The sequence below is a fragment of the Bufo gargarizans genome, chromosome 3 (assembly GCF_014858855.1).
Source record: "Bufo gargarizans isolate SCDJY-AF-19 chromosome 3, ASM1485885v1, whole genome shotgun sequence".
Lineage (NCBI taxonomy): Eukaryota > Metazoa > Chordata > Amphibia > Anura > Bufonidae > Bufo > Bufo gargarizans.
Window position 1 is genome coordinate 340,426,012 of NC_058082.1, and position 18,265 is coordinate 340,444,276.

Consider the following 18,265-nt stretch of genomic DNA (forward strand, 5'->3'; position numbering starts at 1 on the left):
GCTCCTCCCCTGCAGGCTATACCCCCTCCAGCCTGGAGAGAGCATATCCGTTTAGGACCAGGGCAGCCTCGCTCCCCTGCTTCCCCCCCAGCTACAGGACCACCCTCTCTTCAGCCCTCTTCTGCCTGGACCCCTGGTGCCAGCGGTTGTAGGGTGGCCCTGCTGGTGATGCATCTGAGGGTGAAGACCACAGATGAAGATAGGTAAGAGACTCCCCCTCTCAGTCAGCAGTCACCTTCCCCCAGGCTCCCCCTCTCGGTGGGACAACATGCCCAGGCCCGTCCGATAAGCCGGACATCCCACAGCACCAGTACCCCCTTCCCCCCCCCCCCCGCGTGTGCTCGTCAGCCTCAGACTTAACCGCCGTCCGCTCCGTCTCCCTCCGTTCCTCGCCGCTGCATCGCACACAGCACTGGGTTTCAGTGCGATCGCAGTCGGCACTCGTGTTTGCGCAGGGCAGATGCACCATTGGCGGGGCGCCGGGATCCTCGTTACTGCCGCACGGCCGGTGTTGGGGACTCTCTCTCCTGCGGGCTGACATATTAGTCGGGAACATTAGGCACGCTGGCCTCGGCTGCGGTCACGTGCACAGGGGTGGGCGGTGCTAGATTTCCTCACTTCAATTAGTCTGCCGCTCCCGGGCTGTAAGGGGGCGTGGCTTATTCTCCCGCCCTGCAGAAACTTCCTCTTCCTCCCGGCGCAGCGTGGTGGACACAGGACCGTGGCTCTCGCTCCGTTCTGGTAAGAGATAGATACCCCGTCCAGCAGGAGATCTGACCATGTCTGACCTGGCCACTGACCCCCCTCAGACAACCTGTAGGACCACTTACTATGCCTGTTCCGTGTGTTCAGCTAAATTCCCTCGGGGCCAGTCACTATCACTGTGCTCGGCTTGTCAGAAGCCTGCGCAGAGCAATCCCCCTAGAACACTGCAGCCCACAGAAGCCTTAGATCGTCCTGTTCCGGGGGAACCAGACTGGGCAAGGTCTCTGTCACGGGCAGTGGAGGACCTCTCTAAGATCTCCCATTCCACCCTTTCATTTCTGGGTCGTTTAGTGGAGAAATCGCCACCGGTGCAATCCGCGCAACCGCATTGCACGCAAACCAGAGGCAGACCGCCTAGTAAGCGCCCCAGAGCAGGCACCCGTTCCTCCTCTGACGCCTCAGCATCCCCCCCTGTTAGGCGACGCACTGTCAGAGGGTGAGCTTGGGGATTCGGATGCAGATATGGACCTGGAGCACTCTTCTCAGATTGGTGGATAGCCTGATTTCGGCGATAAGGGACACCTTCCGGGTTCAGGAGGACCTTCCCTCCACTAGCCAACAAGGGGTGTCGTTTCTGCGTGCGAAACAGACCCCCAAGGCGTCACCGTTGCACGAAGATTTTTCTATTGTGGTTAACAAGGCTTGGGACCAGCCGGGTTTGCGTTTTGTTATCCCAAAACGCCTACACCTACTCTACCCCTTTCCACGCGAGACCGTGGAACAATGGTCCTCCCTGCCGAAGGTGGACCCGCCGGTGGCTCGCTTGGCAAAATCTACGACCATTCTGGTAGCGGATGGTTCTTCCCTCCAGGATCCGGTGGACCGTCGCGTAGAGTCGCTCTCCAAGTCAATCTTTACGGCGAGCGGTTCGGCACTGCGTCCGATTTTCGCATCCACTTGGGTAGCCAAGGCGGTTTCGGAGTGGTCCCTCCGGTTGAGCCAGGACATTTTGTCCAACCTCCCGCCCGCTGAACTCGAGTTGTCTGCGCTCCAAATTTCCCATGCGGGGAAATATCTCTGCGAAGCGGCACTGGATGCTGGGTCGATGGTTGCCCGTGCCTCAGCTCTCGCCACTTCGGCCCGCCGGGAGTTATGGCTCAAGGCCTGGAAGGCTGATTCTTCCTCTAAACGCTCTCTTAAAGCTTCCGTTTTCTGGGGCTCAGCTGTTTGGGCCAAAACTGGATGTAATAATCTCAGAAGCTACGGGTGGGAAAAGCACCCATCTGCCCCAACCCAAAGCGAAGCGGCCTTTTCAGTCCAGGTCTGCGTCTTCACGCTTCCAGTCCTTTCGCCGTTTCTCAGGCACCCGTTCAGTTCCCTCCTCCACGGCGGGACCGCCCAACCAGGATCGGCAGCCTTCCGCATGAAGGTTTGTCCCCACCCTCTCAGGTGGGTGGGGGGGGGCGTCTTCTCCTGTTCCAGGACATTTGGCACGCCCACATTCCGGACGCATGGGCGCTCGAGGTAGTTTCCTCGGGCTACAAAATAGAATTCAGGTCCCTTCCCCCCAACCGTTTCTTCCTTTCCCAGCCTTCCAAGGATCTCGTCCGGGCCGCGGCTTTCTTGAACGCCGTCCAGTCCCTACTCCTGCGGGGGTGATTTCTCCGGTACCACCGGAGGAGCGTTTTACAGGTTTTTTATTCCAACCTGTTTGTGGTCCCCAAGAAGGAGGGCGATGTGAGACCGGTGCTGGACCTCAAACTTTTGAACCGTTATCTACGGGTTCAGAGGTTCAGAATGGAATCTCTCCGTTCTGTTGTGGCCTCACTGGTGCAGGGGGAGCACATGACGTCATTGGACATGCAAGATGCGTATCTCCACATACCTATCGCTACCACACACACCAACGTTTCCTCCGATTTGCCTTCCAGTCGGATCACTTCCAGTTCGTTGCTCTGCCATTCGGTCTGGCGACGGCCCCGCGGGTGTTCACGAAGGTTCTGGCACCACTTCTGGGGATTCTGCGGTCCAGAGGCATTACCCTTCTCCCATACCTGGACAACATCTTAGTCAAAGCCCCGTCAGCATCGCAATGCGCAGACAGTCTTTGGATTACGATGAGCACGCTCACTTGCTTCGGGTGGATTCTCAATCGACGGAAATCATGCCTGTCTCCTACCACTCGGATCAGGTTCCTGGGTATGACTCTGGATTCCGAGGCTGCCGTGGTGCGTCTGCCTCTGGTCAAGAGATCGGGCATTCAGAATGCAGTGGATCTGCTCACCCGGCGTCGCAAGGTATCGATTCGCAACTGCATGCGAGTACTGGGGCTGATGGTGGCCTCATTCGAGGCGGTACCGTTCGCCCAGTTCCACACCAGGGAGTTTCAGCGGCTCATCCTGTCCTCCTGGGACAAGTCCCGGGATTCACTGGACCTCAGGATCTCGCTGTCTCAGCCCGTTCGCGAGGCTCTCGCCTGGTGGATGGTTCCAGGCCACCTGTCGTCGGAAGTCATTCCTGCCGGTGTCATGGACAGTGATTACGACCGACGCCAGCCTCCGCGGTTGGGGAGGGGTCTTCGGTACCCGGACAGCCCAAGGAGTCTGGTCTCTGTCGGAGTCCAAACTACCCATCAATATCCTGGAGCTCCGGGCCATCTACCTCTCCCTCTGCCATTGGACCAACGATTTGCGGGGCCGTCCGGTCAGGATACAGTCGGACAACGCCACAGCGGTTGCCTATATCAATCACCAGGGGGGGACGCGCAGCAGAGCGGTGATGGACGAGGCCGCGAGGATTCTGCAGTGGGCGGAAGCCCATGTCCCAGTGATCTCGGCGATCTTCATCCCAGGCGTGGACAATTGGACGGCGGATTTCCTCAGCCGAGCGACGATGGACTCGGGGGAATGGGCTCGCCCGGAAGTGGATCTTATGGCATCTCGGTTGAACCACAAACTCCCGTGCTTCCTGTCTCGCGCAAGGGACCCGATGGCCTACGACGTAGACGCTCTCGTGGCACCGTGGGACAACTTCAGTTTTCTGTACGTGTTCCTGCCGCTCCTACCGCGGATTCTTCGCAGAATCAGGATGGAGGGTGTTCAAACGCTCCTGATTGCCCCAGACTGGCCGCGCCAAGCTTGGTACTCGGAGCTCGTTCTTCTCCTGGGGGACGCGCCGTGGCCTCTTCCACTCAGGCCCGACCTGCTCTCACAGGGCCCAGTCTTCCACCAGGGTTTACATACGCTGCATTTGACGGTGTGGCTATTGAAACCTTCCTGCTGAAGAAAAGGGGTTTCTCGGATGCGGTTGTTCGCACTATGATTAGGGCTCGGAAGCCCTCCTCCGCGAAAATCTACTATCGAACGTGGAGGTCGTTCTTAAAATTCTGTGAGGACAGGGGCCTGCCCTCTAGGAAGTTTTCCCTCCCTACGGTGTTGGCTTTTCTTCAGGCGGGTTTGGAGCTGGGTCTGGCCCTGAGTTCGTTGAAAGGTCAGGTTTCGGCCCTTTCCATATTTTTCCAGCGTACGCTGGCGGTTCTGGGCCCGGTCAAGACCTTCCTGCAGGGTGTTGCACACACCGCGGTCCCATATCGGCCACCGTTGCATTCCTGGGACCTGAATTTGGTGTTGGTGGCACTTCAGTCCGAGCCGTTTGAACCCCTGCGAGAAGTCTCCCTCCGCATGTTGTCATGGAAGGTCGCATTCCTAGTTGCCATTACTTCCATACGTCGGGTGTCAGAACTGGCGGCGCTGTCGTGCAAGGAGCCCTTCTTGGTGTTCCATCAGGATAAGGTGGTGCTCCGGACGGTGCCGTCGTTTCTGCCGAAGGTGGTGTCGGCGTTCCATGTCAATGAGGACATTGTCCTGCCATCGCTTTGCCCTAAACCTTCCCATCCTAGGGAAATGGCGCTTCACCGTTTGGATGTGGTGCGGGCCTTACGGATCTACCTGGCCGTGGTGGCCTCCTTTAGGCGAGCGGACTCCCTGTTCGTGATTCCGGAGGGTCCTCGTAAAGGTTTGGCGGCATCCAAGGTGGCGATTGCTCGGTGGATTAGATTGGCCATTAACGAGGCCTACCGCTCCAAGGGCAGGGTTCCTCCACCTGGTATCACGGCTCACTCTACCAGGGCGGTCGGGGCTTCTTGGGCGCATTTTCACCACGCTTCGGCGTCTCAACTGTGTAAGGCAGCAACTTGGTATTCCTTGCACACCTTCACCAAGTTTTACAAGGTGCATTCGTTTGCATCGGCGGATGCTGCTCTTGGCCGTAGGATCTTACAGGCCGCAGTGTAGTGTCTCACCTGTGAGACGTGGAGTCAGTGGTTTTCCCGCCCCGGGGACTGCTTTAGGACGTCCTATGGTCCTGTGTCCCCCAATGATATGAGCGAGAAAACGAGATTTTTGTGAACTCACCTTGTAAAATCTCTTTCTCGCTTTATTCATTGGGGGACACAGCACCCACCCATTGTTGTTGGTTTCTACTGAGACCAGTGGTCCAAGTTGCCGGTTGGGACTGGTGTCCGGTTTGGTTGTTTTGTTGGACTGTGGTCTTTCCTGGTTTTGTTTTGTTTCGGTATGTTTTCTCCTACTGCTGAAGCACAAACTGATATGCTCTCTCCAGGCTGGAGGGGGTATAGCCTGCAGGGGAGGAGCAAACAGCTTTCAGCCTAGTGTCGCCTCCTAGTGGCAGCAGCAAGCTATACCCATGGTCCTGTGTCCCCCAATGAATAAAGCAAGAAAGAGATTTTACAAGGTGAGTTCACAAAAATCTTGTTTTTCCCCGCGAGTTCAAAGCGTTTTAATGCGTTTTGCATGCGTGTCAGAAAAATCAGCATGTTTGGTACCCCTACTTCACAGAAGTTCGGGTTTGGGTTAGGTGTAGATTTTATTATTTTCCCTTTATAACATGGTTATAAGTGGATTAAGAGGAGTTTAATTTTTATTTTAATTTTTTAACCCCTCCATCCCTATTAAGGTTTCTGTATTAAGAATGCTATTATTTTGCCTTATAACCATGTTATAAGGTAAAATAATAAAGATCGGGTCCCCATCCCGATGGTCTCCTATCAACCGTGCGTGAAAATCGCAAGCGGATGCTTGCAATTTTTACACACCCCTATTCACTTCTATGGGGCCTGCGTTGCATGAAAAACGCACAAAATAGAGCATGCTGCGATTTTTCACGCAACTCGCAAGTGATGCGTGAAAATCACCGCTCATGTGCACAACCCCATAGAAATGAATGGGTCCAGATTCAGTGCGGGTGCAATGCGTTCACCTAGCGCATTGTACCCACGTGGAAATCTCGCCCCTGTGAAAGAGGCTTAAGGAAAAAAAGAATATGTAAAAGCAGCTAAACTAGAGACCAAGAGATTAATTGCCAAAGAGAGTAAAACTAACCCTAAAATGTTCTTCAGTTTTATATAAATGGTAAAAAGTATAAATCTGAAGGTGTTGGCCCTTTACAGAATGATGAGGAGGGAGTTGCAGAGAGCGATGAGGAGAAAGCAAGTCTATTAAAAAAAAAAAAAAAAAATTCTCCACTGTATTCACTGAAGAAAATACTGTCAGATGACATGCAGAATGTAAAAGTAAATTCCCCATTAAAAGTGCCCTGTCTGACCCAGGAATAAGTACAGTGGCGTCTTAAAAAGATTAAAATAGACAAATCACTGGAACCAGATGGAATACACCCCATGTCCTAAGAGAATCAAGTAATGTCAAGACCCTTATTTCTGATATTTAAGGACTCTATACTGACAGGGAGTGTTCCACAACATTGGTGCTTAGCAAATGTGGTGCCAATATTTAAAAAGGGTAAGAAAAAGAGCAAGGAAACTATATAGGCCGGTAAATTTAACATCTGTCATGGGTAAACTGTTTGAAGGTTTTCTAAGAGATGCTATCTTGGAGTACCTCAATGAAAATAAGCAAATAACGCCATATCAGCATGGCTTCATGAGGGATCAGTCATGTCAAACTAATTTAATCAGTTTCTATCAGGAGGTAAGTTCTAAACTTTACCGCAGCAAATCAATGGATGTTGTATATCTGGACTTCTCCAAAGCATTTGACACTGTACCACATAAAAGGTTAGTATATAAAATGAGAATGCTTGGACTGGGGGAAAATGTCTGTGGCTAAGTGACTGGCTCAGTGATAGAAAACAGATGGTGGTTATTAACGGTACACACTCAGATTGGGTCAAGGTCACTAGTGGAGTACCTCAGGGGTCAGTATTGGGCCCTATTCTCCAGTATATTTATTATTGTAGAAGGCTTGCTCAGTAAAATATCAATTTTTGCAGGTGACATTAAACTGGGTAAAGTAATGCAGAAGAGGACAGTATACGGTGTAGGGATTCGCTCTGGTAGGCAGGGTAAGCGGACGCAGTACAGAGGCAAGAACACGGTAGTAGAGCAAAAGTCAGTGTTTATTCACACAACAAGGGGAAAAAAAATAACACAAACACTTGGCAGAGTGTTAATTCACACCACAGAAATTCCTCATGTTAATTCACACGGCCAAAGTCCACAGAACTCAAAACAAACACGTCACCTGGATATCCACAGCAGGCTTTAGGGTGCCTGGCTTCCAGCTGGTGGCTCTCATGCAGCTCCCAGAGACACAGAGCCTTCACATCTCCACTTTTACTTGAGGGAACATACCACACCCAGCTGAGCTGCTGGCTGGGTTTTTAAACCCCAGGCCAAAACCTGGCCTGGACGTGGGGAACAGCCACCCACCCTGCTCTTTGGCTGCTCCCAATAAGAACCGGCCTGGATCGGCTTTTCAGCCACACTAAGAATAAACAGTGTCAGCGAGCACTAGCTGTAGCCAGGAACCTCGGTGACACGTACCTTCCGTCAATGACGGACCCTTGCGCCTTCCTACAACGGCTACAGATGGATCTGGATAGATTAGAGGTTTGGGCAGAGAAGTGGCAGATGAGGTTTAACACTGACAATTGTAGGTTATGCACATAGGAAGGAATAATGCAAGTCACTCGTACATACTAAATGGTAAAACACTGGGTAACACTGACATGGAAAAGGATCTAGGAATTCTAATAAACAGCAAACTAAGCAGTAAAAAACAGTATCGGGCAGCTGCTGCCAAGGCCAATAAGATAATGGGTTGCATCAAAAGGAGCATAGATGCCTGTGATGAGAACATAGTCCTGCCACTTTACAAATTGCTAGTCAGACCACACATGGAGTACTGTGTACAGTTCTGGGCTCCTGTAAACATAGACATAGCAGAGCTGGAGAGGGTTCAGAGGAGGGCAACTAAAGTAATAACTGAAAGATTATCAATCAGGGTTATTCACTTTAGAAAAAAGACAACTGAGGGGAGATCTAATAACTATGTATAAGAATATCAGGGGTCAGTACAGAGATCTCTCCCATCATCTATTTATCCCCAGGACTGTGGTGAGGGGACATCCTGTGTGTCTGGGGGAAAGAAGGTTTGTACACAAACATAGAAAAGGATTCTTTACGGTATGAGTAGTGAGACTATGGAACTCTCTGCCTGAGGAGGTGGTGATGGTGAGTACAATAAAGGAATTCAAGAGGGGCCTGGATGTATTTCTGGAGCGTAATATTACAGGCTATAGCTACTAGAGAGGGGTCGTTGATCCAGGGAGTTATTCTGATTGGAGTCGGGAAGGAAATGATATAATATAAATATATATATATATATTTTCCCATATCATCACCATGACGGCCACAAGGAGATTGACCCATGACCTCTGTGGGTGCAGGAAACAGAGGAGGTTAAATTGCCCCCTCCCACCACCGCACCTCAGTGTTCCTGTCCCCACTGTGGCCAGGGTCAGAGAAGAGTCTCCCTGCGGCCAGCAGGGAGATGAAGATAGGAATTTGTTTCTTTTTTTTTTCTTCTTCTTCTCCAGGGGCCTCCTGGTTACCTGAGGCTCGTCGGAGCTCCCCCAGTCCGCCGGCGGCCGCGTGCTCATGCTGGGCTGGGGGATATCGGGAGGACTCGCTCCAGCTGGTCTGGAGCCTGCTCCCGGGCCGCAATCTTCCTCCTCCCCTGTGGGTCGGGCTGGTGGCGGCCGGCGTGTGCGCAAGCCGACGTCGGTGACGTCACTTCCGGGTTCGGATGCAACCCGGAAGTAAAGCGCGGGAGCAGAGCAGTTTGAATAAAAGGCGGGAGCGGCCATATGAACGCTGATCTGAGGTCTGTGAGTACTGCAACTGCACTTTGCTTCACAATATGTCAGGTCCCGAGGTACAAACTGTTATGGAGCTTGATGCTCCCTCTCTGCCTCCTGTAAGTATCCTGTAAGAGGCGCAAAATTTTTTTTTAAAAACTCCTCGCTGCATCTCTTGTGCTAGGAAACTGCCTGACGAATATGGAAAGAAGCTTTGTAAAGCATGTTCTGATGTGATCCAGCAGGAACAATCGTCCCTTATGGAGAATATCAGATCGGTGGTTCAGGAAGAAATCCGGGCCGCTAGAGTTGCTCCGTCTGATCCCCTGGACGAGCCTTCTCGCAAGCGTCCGCGTTCCAGGATTATTTCCTCCGGATCCGAGGATGCTGGCGATAAAGATTCTACTTCCATGCAGTGGGAGGATGATCCATCTCTCTCTGAAGGGGAAATATACGAAAATAGGACATTTTATTTTTCCTCAGAGGAGATGAGTGACTTGCTAAAGGCAGTCAGAGCGACAATGGGGATTGAAGAGACCCCTAGGTCCTTATCCATTCAGGACGAAATGTTTGGGGGACTCAAGGTGAAAAAATCCAAGGTCTTCCCCATAAACGAACACATTAGACAAATGATTCTGGAGGAATGGTCGGAATCAGAAAAACGATTGGGGATTTCCAAAGAATTTAAAAATCAACTATTATTCGACCCCTCTCAGTCTAAGTTGTTTGACGGGACCCCTAAAGTAGACGTGCAGGTGGCGAAAGTTAACAAAAAAAACTGCCCTGCCGTTGCTGCCCAATTGAAAGATGCTATGGAGCGGAAGGCAGATGCCCTTTTAAGGAAAGCTTGGGAGGCCTCCATGTTTAACATCAAGGCCAACATTGCGGCCACATCCGTCGCCAGGTCTATGTACCTATGGTTAGGAGAACTTGAGAACCACCTAAGCAGTAAGACCTCCAGGGAAGAAATCTTGCAGTCGATCCCGCTACTTAAATCGGCTACGGGGTTCCTGGCAGATGCATCGGCTGAATCTATTAGATTCTGTGCTAAGGAGGCAGGGCTTTCCAATGCGGCTCGTCGGACTTTGTGGATGAAGTCCTGGTCGGGCGATAGAATCTCTAAACTAAAGTTAATATCTATCCCCTTTTCAGGAGAATACGTATTTGGGCCGGTCCTAGACGAGATACTTGAGAAAGCGGCCGACAAGAAAAAGGGACTCCCTGAGGAAAGGTCCTTTAGGAAGAACCAGTCCTTTCGGTCCTACGGCGGACAAAACAAGACTGTTAGCGGGAAAGGCAAGTCAGGCCGCTGGTCTTATCCCAAAGGGGGTAGAGGAAGTGGCTTCCTTCTCAAGCCCCAATCCAAATCTGAGGACAAACAATGACGCCATTGTAGGGGGGAGACTGAAGGATTTCCTGGGTCCATGGTCACTAACATTAAGAAATCCTTGGGCCTTGGATATCATTCGGCAAGGTTACAGGATCGAGTTCACCTCTCTCCCCCCTACAAGATTCGTCGTCACAAAAAAGCCTACCAGATTCTCCAGCCTAAATATTTTTCAGGGAGTCCAGGACTTGGTGAAGAAGGGTGCTGTAATCCCAGTCCCCGCATCTCAAAGGGGTCAAGGGTACTATTCAACCCTATTTTTAGTAAGGTAAAAGGAAGGAGACTTCCGGACCATCATAAACTTGAAACAACTGAACAAGTTTATTCTTTACAGGAAGTTCAAGATGGAGTCTCTCAGATCCTTAGTACCGTTGATAAAGCGAGGGGCATTTATGTGCTCGGTCGACCTGAAGGACGCCTATCTGCACGTCCCCATTCACCCAGATCACCAGAGGTTTCTAAGATTTGCTATCCTAGACCCTTCCAATCGGATTCGTCATTTCCAGTTCATAGCACTACCCTTCGGGATTTCAGCCGCTCCAAGGCTTTTCACCAAACTTGTGATAGAGATGATAGCCCCACTCAGGCAGGAGGGGTTAAATATAGTGCCATATCTGGACGACTTCCTAGTTATAGCAGACTCAAAAGAACTCCTGCTGTCGGACTTGGAAGTATTTCTGTCCCGCCTATCTCAACTAGGATGGATAGTGAACGAATCCAAGTCAATGTTGGTTCCATCCCAGAAGGTGAGATTCCTGGGAGTTACTCTAGACTCCGTAACTCAGTCAACTTTTCTTCCACAGAGCAAAATCCAGTCCCTGATAAACAAGGTGAGGCACTTCCAACACCGGAAAGGATGCTCAGTGAGGGAAGCAATGAGCCTACTCGGCTTCCTAACCTCCTGTATACCCTCTGTCGAGTGGGCACAGGCTCACTGCCGTGTGATGCAGATCTGGCTATTGTCCCACTGGAACAAGAAGAAGGGTTCTCTGGACTCCAAGCTCCCAATCCCAGGATTAGTAAAGAGGTCCCTCTCATGGTGGACGAAGGAGAAGAACCTGTCCCAGGGAGTCCCATGGATCAGATCACAGTCAATTACCATCTTCATGGACGCCAGCCAATCCGGTTGGGGAGCAAAAATCGACAGAGCCTATTTCCAAGGAACGTGGAAGCGTCTGATATCTGCCCAGTCTTCAAATTTCAGGGAGCTGTATGCGGTAAGAGAAGCCCTTCTCGCCGCCAGGCAATTGATAAGAAATCAGCATGTGAAAGTCCTATCGGACAACGTGACCGTGGTCTCCTACTTGAAACACCAGGGAGGTACTCGATCAAGGAGACTCCAGAGTATCTCCAGAGGAAATCTTCTCCTTTGCAGAAAAAGAACTAAAGTCCATCTCGGCAATGCACCTGAAGGGATCCCAGAATCTAGAAGCAGACTTTTTGAGCAGACAAGTGGTGGATCATACAGAGTGGGCACTGAATCCAGAGGTCTTCAATATGCTAACCCAAAGATGGGGGCTTCCTACAATAGACCTGTTCGCATCAAGGAGAAATACGAAAGTACAAACATTCTGCTCCCTAAATGCCGGAGATCATCCCTGGAGAATAGATGCCTTCTCCCTAAAATGGTGCTGGGATCTAGGGTACGCATTCCCTCCATTGCCGCTCATCCCGAGGGTCATTCAGAAGATTCAGGAGGGGAGAACCACGGTAATATTGATCGCTCCGTTCTGGCCAAAGAGAAGTTGGTTCGCTCCTCTCTTAAAGCTAGCAATAGACGAACCAGTGAGACTCCCACTCAGAGGGGACATCCTATACCAGGGTCCTTTGCTACATCCTCATCCGGAGTTCCTGAAGCTCACGGCTTGGATCCTGAGGTCTCCCTCTTAAAGTCTCAGGACCTGTCAGACCAGGTTATAGCCACCCTGAGATGTTCTAGGAAGAAAGTAACTTCCGCGATATACCTGAAGGTCTGGAAGAGATTCTGCTCATGGTCTGGCAAGGAGAATCCAAATTTTGTGGGGCCTAATATCCAGAAAATTCATTTCCTTGATGTTAGGCGTACAGTCATTAGATACTTGGAAGCCACTAGGGACTTCAGGAAGTATGACAGTCTGCTTGTCCAATTTGCTGGAAGGAATAAGGGATCCAGGGTCTCAAAATCCTCCATTGCAAGATGGATTAAAGACACTATTACCATATGTTATAAGAATCAGAATCTGGATCCTCCTTCCAATATTAGAGCTCACTCTACCAGAGCTGTATCCACTACCTTTGCTGAAAGAGCAGGGGCCTCCCTGGATGATATATGCAGGGCCGCCTCCTGGTCTAGTATTCACACATTTGTGAAACATTACCGTTTGGACTTGTCTGGAACCTCTGACCTCTCCTTTGGTCAGAAGGTTCTCCAAGCGGTTGCCCACACCCATAAAAAATAATTTTATAACTCTCCTTGTGGCCGTCATGGTGATGATATGGAAAAACCGGAATTAGACTTACCGGTAATTCAGTTTCCATGAAATCACCATGACGGCCACAAGGAGATTGACCCATGACCTCTGTGGGGGCAGGAAACAGAGAAGAGGTTAAATTGCCCCCTCCCACCACCGCACCTCAGTGTTCCAAAAGATATCAAGTGCCAGAAGTGTCCTAGTATTTCCCAGTATTACACCATACCAGAAAAATACCGGTGAAAAAGAACCTCAAACAAAAGAAAGGGAGGGAATATATGGGCCGTCATGGTGATTTCATGGAAACTGAATTACCGGTAAGTCTAATTCTGTTTCCCCCTCCCCTAAAGTGGGGAAAATTGGCTTCTACCTCCCCCTTTTTTGCCTTCCTCTCGATCAACATGCAGGGTAACACCGGATGGACAGATGTCTTTTTTTCCAGCCTTATAAACTGTTACTATGTTACATTTTTCTTAATTCCCAGGGAAACCCTTTTAACTTTTTGCACTGTTGAGCTTGGGCAAAACAGTTAGGTGGTTTAAGGACTGGGCAATTTCCCGTTTTTGCTCCTTTTTAATTTTTTACTCTCTGCCTTACAGGGGCCATAACTTTTTATTTTTAACTCTAACATTTAACTTTTGCTTATCTTATTAATATATTTGTTTTCTATATTTTAATTCTAGTTTACTAATAGAATTTCTGACCAGTGGCATAGAAGTTCAGCACATTGTCACTATGTGCTGATATTCCTATTGGATTCCCTGTGCTTACACCATACTGTATTATATGTGAGGGCAGCTTGCTGAGATATAACTGCACACCATATTTTATATCTGCTGGTTACAAATGTTTGTGTAAAATAATAATGCTCAAGGAGAAAAAAAGGATTTTCAATGTTTCCACTTTATTCTTCTCTAGCTACTACAGGTTTGCATGAACAGGAAGAAGATGTTGAATTATTCTCTGTTGAAAGCTATCTGAATGGCATAGACAAGCTGAAGAGAGACATTGAGGAGCTGCGCACGACCATCAGTGACTGTTATGCACAAGATATGGGAGATAACTGTATCACACAGTGACGGCTTGTGTGTCCTGAGGAATGGATGTCCAGGACAAAATGAGAACTGCTCAAATAGAGATGGGGAGGCCTTATGGCAGTAACATTCCAGTTTCTAAGGATGTACCTCCAGATAATTAAAAGTAAAATAGTGCATTTTTATTGCGTAACTAAGTGTCTGCTGAATTTCACAAGAATTTAATAATGCACTAAAGGTCCTCCTATTGTGTTCCCAATACGCCAAAAATCCTAGCAGTCACTGGCATGTAACAAAAATAGTGCTGCACTGGGTTACCATCCAAATACCGGATAGATTGGACAGGCATTAGGTGGATCTAATGTTAAAGAATGGGAGCTTGCCTCCTCTGGGGGTACAGGAACATTTTTATATCACTATACTGCAAAACAATATAGGCACCTGTATGGGACTGAAAAATATATATATATATATATATATATATATTTATTATTTTTTATTTTTTTTTCAGTACTCTATCAATACTGAGGCCCTGGGAATGCTGGATTATTTTCTACAAAGATTGGGTCTCAATTTCTGTTATACAGTGCTCCTTACCCCTTGATTTACTCTCCACATGAAGCTTTGTGAAACATTAGCTTAATAACTTTCTTTAAGCCACTAGAGAGCTTATGGAAAACTTTGTGTTTTTAAAGAGGACCTCACACGCCTGTTTTAATAGTTACATGCATTCCCTATGTAATAACAGTTCTGGAGCATCTAGTGTTATGACTTTGTACCGTTCCTTTATTTCTGCTAGAAGTTATAAATTAATTACTAGCAGTCTGCAGTAAGGGTACAGTGGTACCTGACAACGGCAGGGCTTATTAGATAGAATGAGTCTTGTCAGGTAATCAGTGCTGCCATTGTCAGGTACACGTCCTCAACTGATTGCCACCCCTCTGTACCCTTCCTACAGACTGCTAGTAATTCATTCATAACTTCTAGTAGAACTAATACAGGAATGGCACATCATAGTCATAATATATGTTCCAGAATTGGTATTACATGGGGAATGCATTAAGCTATTAAAAAGGGCATGTTGGGAGCTGTGACGGGTCCTCTTTAAAGCTACTTTTGCTTGGCGTTCTGGGAATTTGTAGCACTGTATGTAAAAATATCTTGGCGTAACTAAACCTTTTGAGTAAAGTTTTAAGATGTCCCTAATGCCCTAATACATTTTTTTTTCTAATAAACTATATAATTTTTTTTATTATACTTTTCTTGACATAAAGCGCACCATTCCCTGTGCGCTTAAACTGACATTTCTGAACTATGCCAGCTTTTAGCTTAGCGAAGCAGGCAGCAGACCGCTCCACTAAGCTAATCCTGGCATAGCACATGGGTACAGGGTACCCATGTGCTATGCCAGGAGTTAGGCTCCTTTCATACGAGCAAGTTTTCCTCACGAGTTGAATGCGTGACGTGAACACATTGCACCCGCACTGAATCCTGACTCATTCATTTCAATGGGTCTGTGTACATGAGCGTTTTTGTTCACGCATCAGTTCTATGTTGTGTGAAAAATGCAGCATGTTCTATACTGTGTTTTTCACGCAGTCCTGGCCCCATAGCAGTGAATGGGGCTTTAGTGAAAAACACATTGCATCCGGAAGCACGTGCGGATACAATGTGTTTTTTCACTGATGGTTGCTAGTAGATGTTTGTAAACCTTCAGGTTTGTTTTTTTTCACATGCGTGAAAAACGCATCAAAACGCATTGTACGCGCGCTTAAAAAACTGAACGCAATTGCAGACAAAACTAACTGAACTTGCAAAATGGTGCGAATTTCACTGAACACATCTGGACCTAATCAGTCACGCTCGTGTGAAAGCCCTTAGTAAACTGCTGCGGCCCCATTCATAAAATGTCATGCCTGTACTCCATACACTGCTGAAAAGTCAGCGGTGTACAGAAATGTCAATTATGGGCTACTTTCACACTAGCAGGTGAACAGCCTGACGGATTCGTGCTGCCGCTAGTGCACGCGTGCCGCTGGAGGTCCACTCTGGCCTCATTTACTATAATGGGGGTGGGCAGGAGTTCCAGCGGCAGCCCGGCAAACATTCCCGGAGGTGGCTGGATAAAAACGACATGTTCACCCGCCACAACAGCCTGCCAGAGAAGGCTGCCGGTAGTGTGAAAGTAGCCTGAAGGGTGCACTTTAGGGAAAAGTCTAATAAAAAAAAAATACAGAATTCATTAATAAAGTATATTAGAAAAACTTGTATTAGGGACATCTTAAAATTTTACTGAAAGGTTTGCTAAATTCAGCAGCTTAAGTATAGGTACACAATCCTTAAATGGTTTGTACAGGGTTTTACTATTTCAGAGTAGCTCCATTAATTGTGTAGTGGATGTAGCCTGTAACTGTAGCACTGGTGCCATTTACTTCAGCAGGAAGCACTGCAGTTACTACCTCCATACACTACACAATGGCTAGAGCTGTGTGGTGCCAGAGCTACTATGTAACAGCTGATTGGTGGGGTATTCGATCCCTGATGATGGGCTGCTGGCAAACCCACCAATCCCATAAACGCAGGGACTGTAGGCCCCTTTTGGTTTTGGAGTTCACAGCACCCCTCACAATTAACTGCTTGCAGTACCTGTAGCTCTTTTCTTTGATGGGACTGTTTTGTAGTTTATTACACAGCCTCTGGTCGATGGCAGCCCAGCAGAAGTGAGAACAGATGCACGTTTAGAATGAATAAATAAATAAAAAATGCTGATCCTGATTTAATGTTCTTAATAATTAGACCAGTCTATACATTTTTTTTTTTTTTAATACCTTAATGTGCCTCTAACTGCACTTCCTTGGCACATAAAATTACTGTTCTAAGAATGTGTATGTATTTATTCTAGGTGTAAGAGGTCTTGTGTTTTTTGTTGGTGTGTTGTGTGCCTTTTTTTTTTTCCCTTCTTTTTTTACTTTAATACAATAAACGGCTTTAAAAAAAAAACTTTCAAAAAAGTTGGCATATATATGTCAGAGGGTCTACTACCACTTCAGCCTCACCCATTTTGTTCAGGGGCTGCTGTTGGTTGAATGGCTGGTGATGGGTTTTGGTAGCTGTGCCCAAGGTCATTGGCCCCTTTCAGACGAGCGAGTGTCACGCTGCAGACTCGCAGTGCAGCACCCGACCTCAACTTCCAGCTCTGCCGGGGTCCTATTGCATTATATTGATTTATGATGCTATGTAACCCTTACAGTTCTGGAATGTATTGGATAACTGTAAAGATGATATAACATCATAAATCAATATAATGCAATGTGACCCCAGCAGAGCTGGAAGTTGAGGTCTGGTGCTGCACTGCGAGTCTGCAGTGTGACACTTGCTCATCTGAAAGGGGCCATTAACTGATTGGGATTGTATTTCATTTTAAGTTGGGTTTGTATCTTGGTTTTAACCCTTGTAATAAGTAATATGTAGTAATGTAACCCACTCTGGTTTGAACGCCAATGATAAATCTGTCAGTAACCTCCTAAGCTCCCAACAGTATCAACTGCAGGCAGCCAAAATATTACTAACTTTGGCTATATGAGGAAAGCAAAGATGTGATCCCTGAAGAGAATTTACAAAACTAAACTGCACTCCATTTTGGATCTTTTGAGAGTAAAAAAAAAAAATAAGTTACCGTAAGTACCCTTTAACCATTTTACATCCGGGCCATTTGCCCCTTTCCTGACCAGGCCTAATTTAGCAATTCTGACATATCTCACTGTGTGGTAATAGCTTTGGAACGCTTTTACTTTTCCAAGCCATTCAGAGATTTTCTCGTGACACATTGTACTTCATGATAGTCATAAATCTGAGTCAATATATTTCACCTTTTTTATTTATGAAAAAATCTCAAATTTACCAAATTTTTTATAATTTGCAATTTTCTAAATTTCAATTTCTCTGCTTTTTAAAATAAAAAGTTATACCTCATAAAATATTTATTACTTAAAGGGAACCTGTCACCAGGCTTTTGGCCATAGAGCTGGGGACATGGGCTGCTAGATGGCCGCTAGCACATCTGCAATACCCAGTCCCCATAGCTCTCTGTGCTTTTATTGTGTTCAAAAAACGTTTTGATCCATATGTGTCCTGTATCCGGAGATGAGTCCAGCAGAAAGAAGCCCAGCACCGCCCCGCGTCCTGCGAATCTCCTCTTTGCTGGCTGACGTCACAGTGCTGGAGCGCCGAAATATCGCGATGCTCGAGCTAGCGCATGCGCAGTGTTGGCATCATGTTCATTCCCTGTGCTGGCATCAGCACAGGGAACAAACTGCGCATCGCAAGATTTCGGCGCTCCAGCTCTGTGACATCAGCCAGCAAGGAGGAGATTCGGAGGACGCGGGGCAGTGCTGGGCTCCTTTCCGCTGGACTCTTCTCCGGATACAGGACACATATGAGGTTCATTTGCATATGGATCAAAACGGTTTTTTAACACTATAAAAGCACAGAGAGCTATGGGGACTGGGTATTGC

At 48.0% G+C, this 18,265-nt stretch overlaps 1 protein-coding gene across 1 annotated transcript in view; it reads left to right on the forward strand.

Moving 5' to 3' along the window:
• The window catches only part of CEP85 (centrosomal protein 85), a 66,571-nt gene extending 51,291 nt beyond the window's left edge, over positions 1–15,280 (forward strand). Inside the window, exon 14 of the mRNA XM_044286212.1 lies at positions 13,636–15,280. Coding sequence (XP_044142147.1) covers positions 13,636–13,796 — 161 coding nt within the window. The 3' untranslated portion in view covers positions 13,797–15,280. The remainder of the gene's footprint in view (positions 1–13,635) is intronic.
• The last annotated feature ends 2,985 nt before the right edge of the window (positions 15,281–18,265 follow it).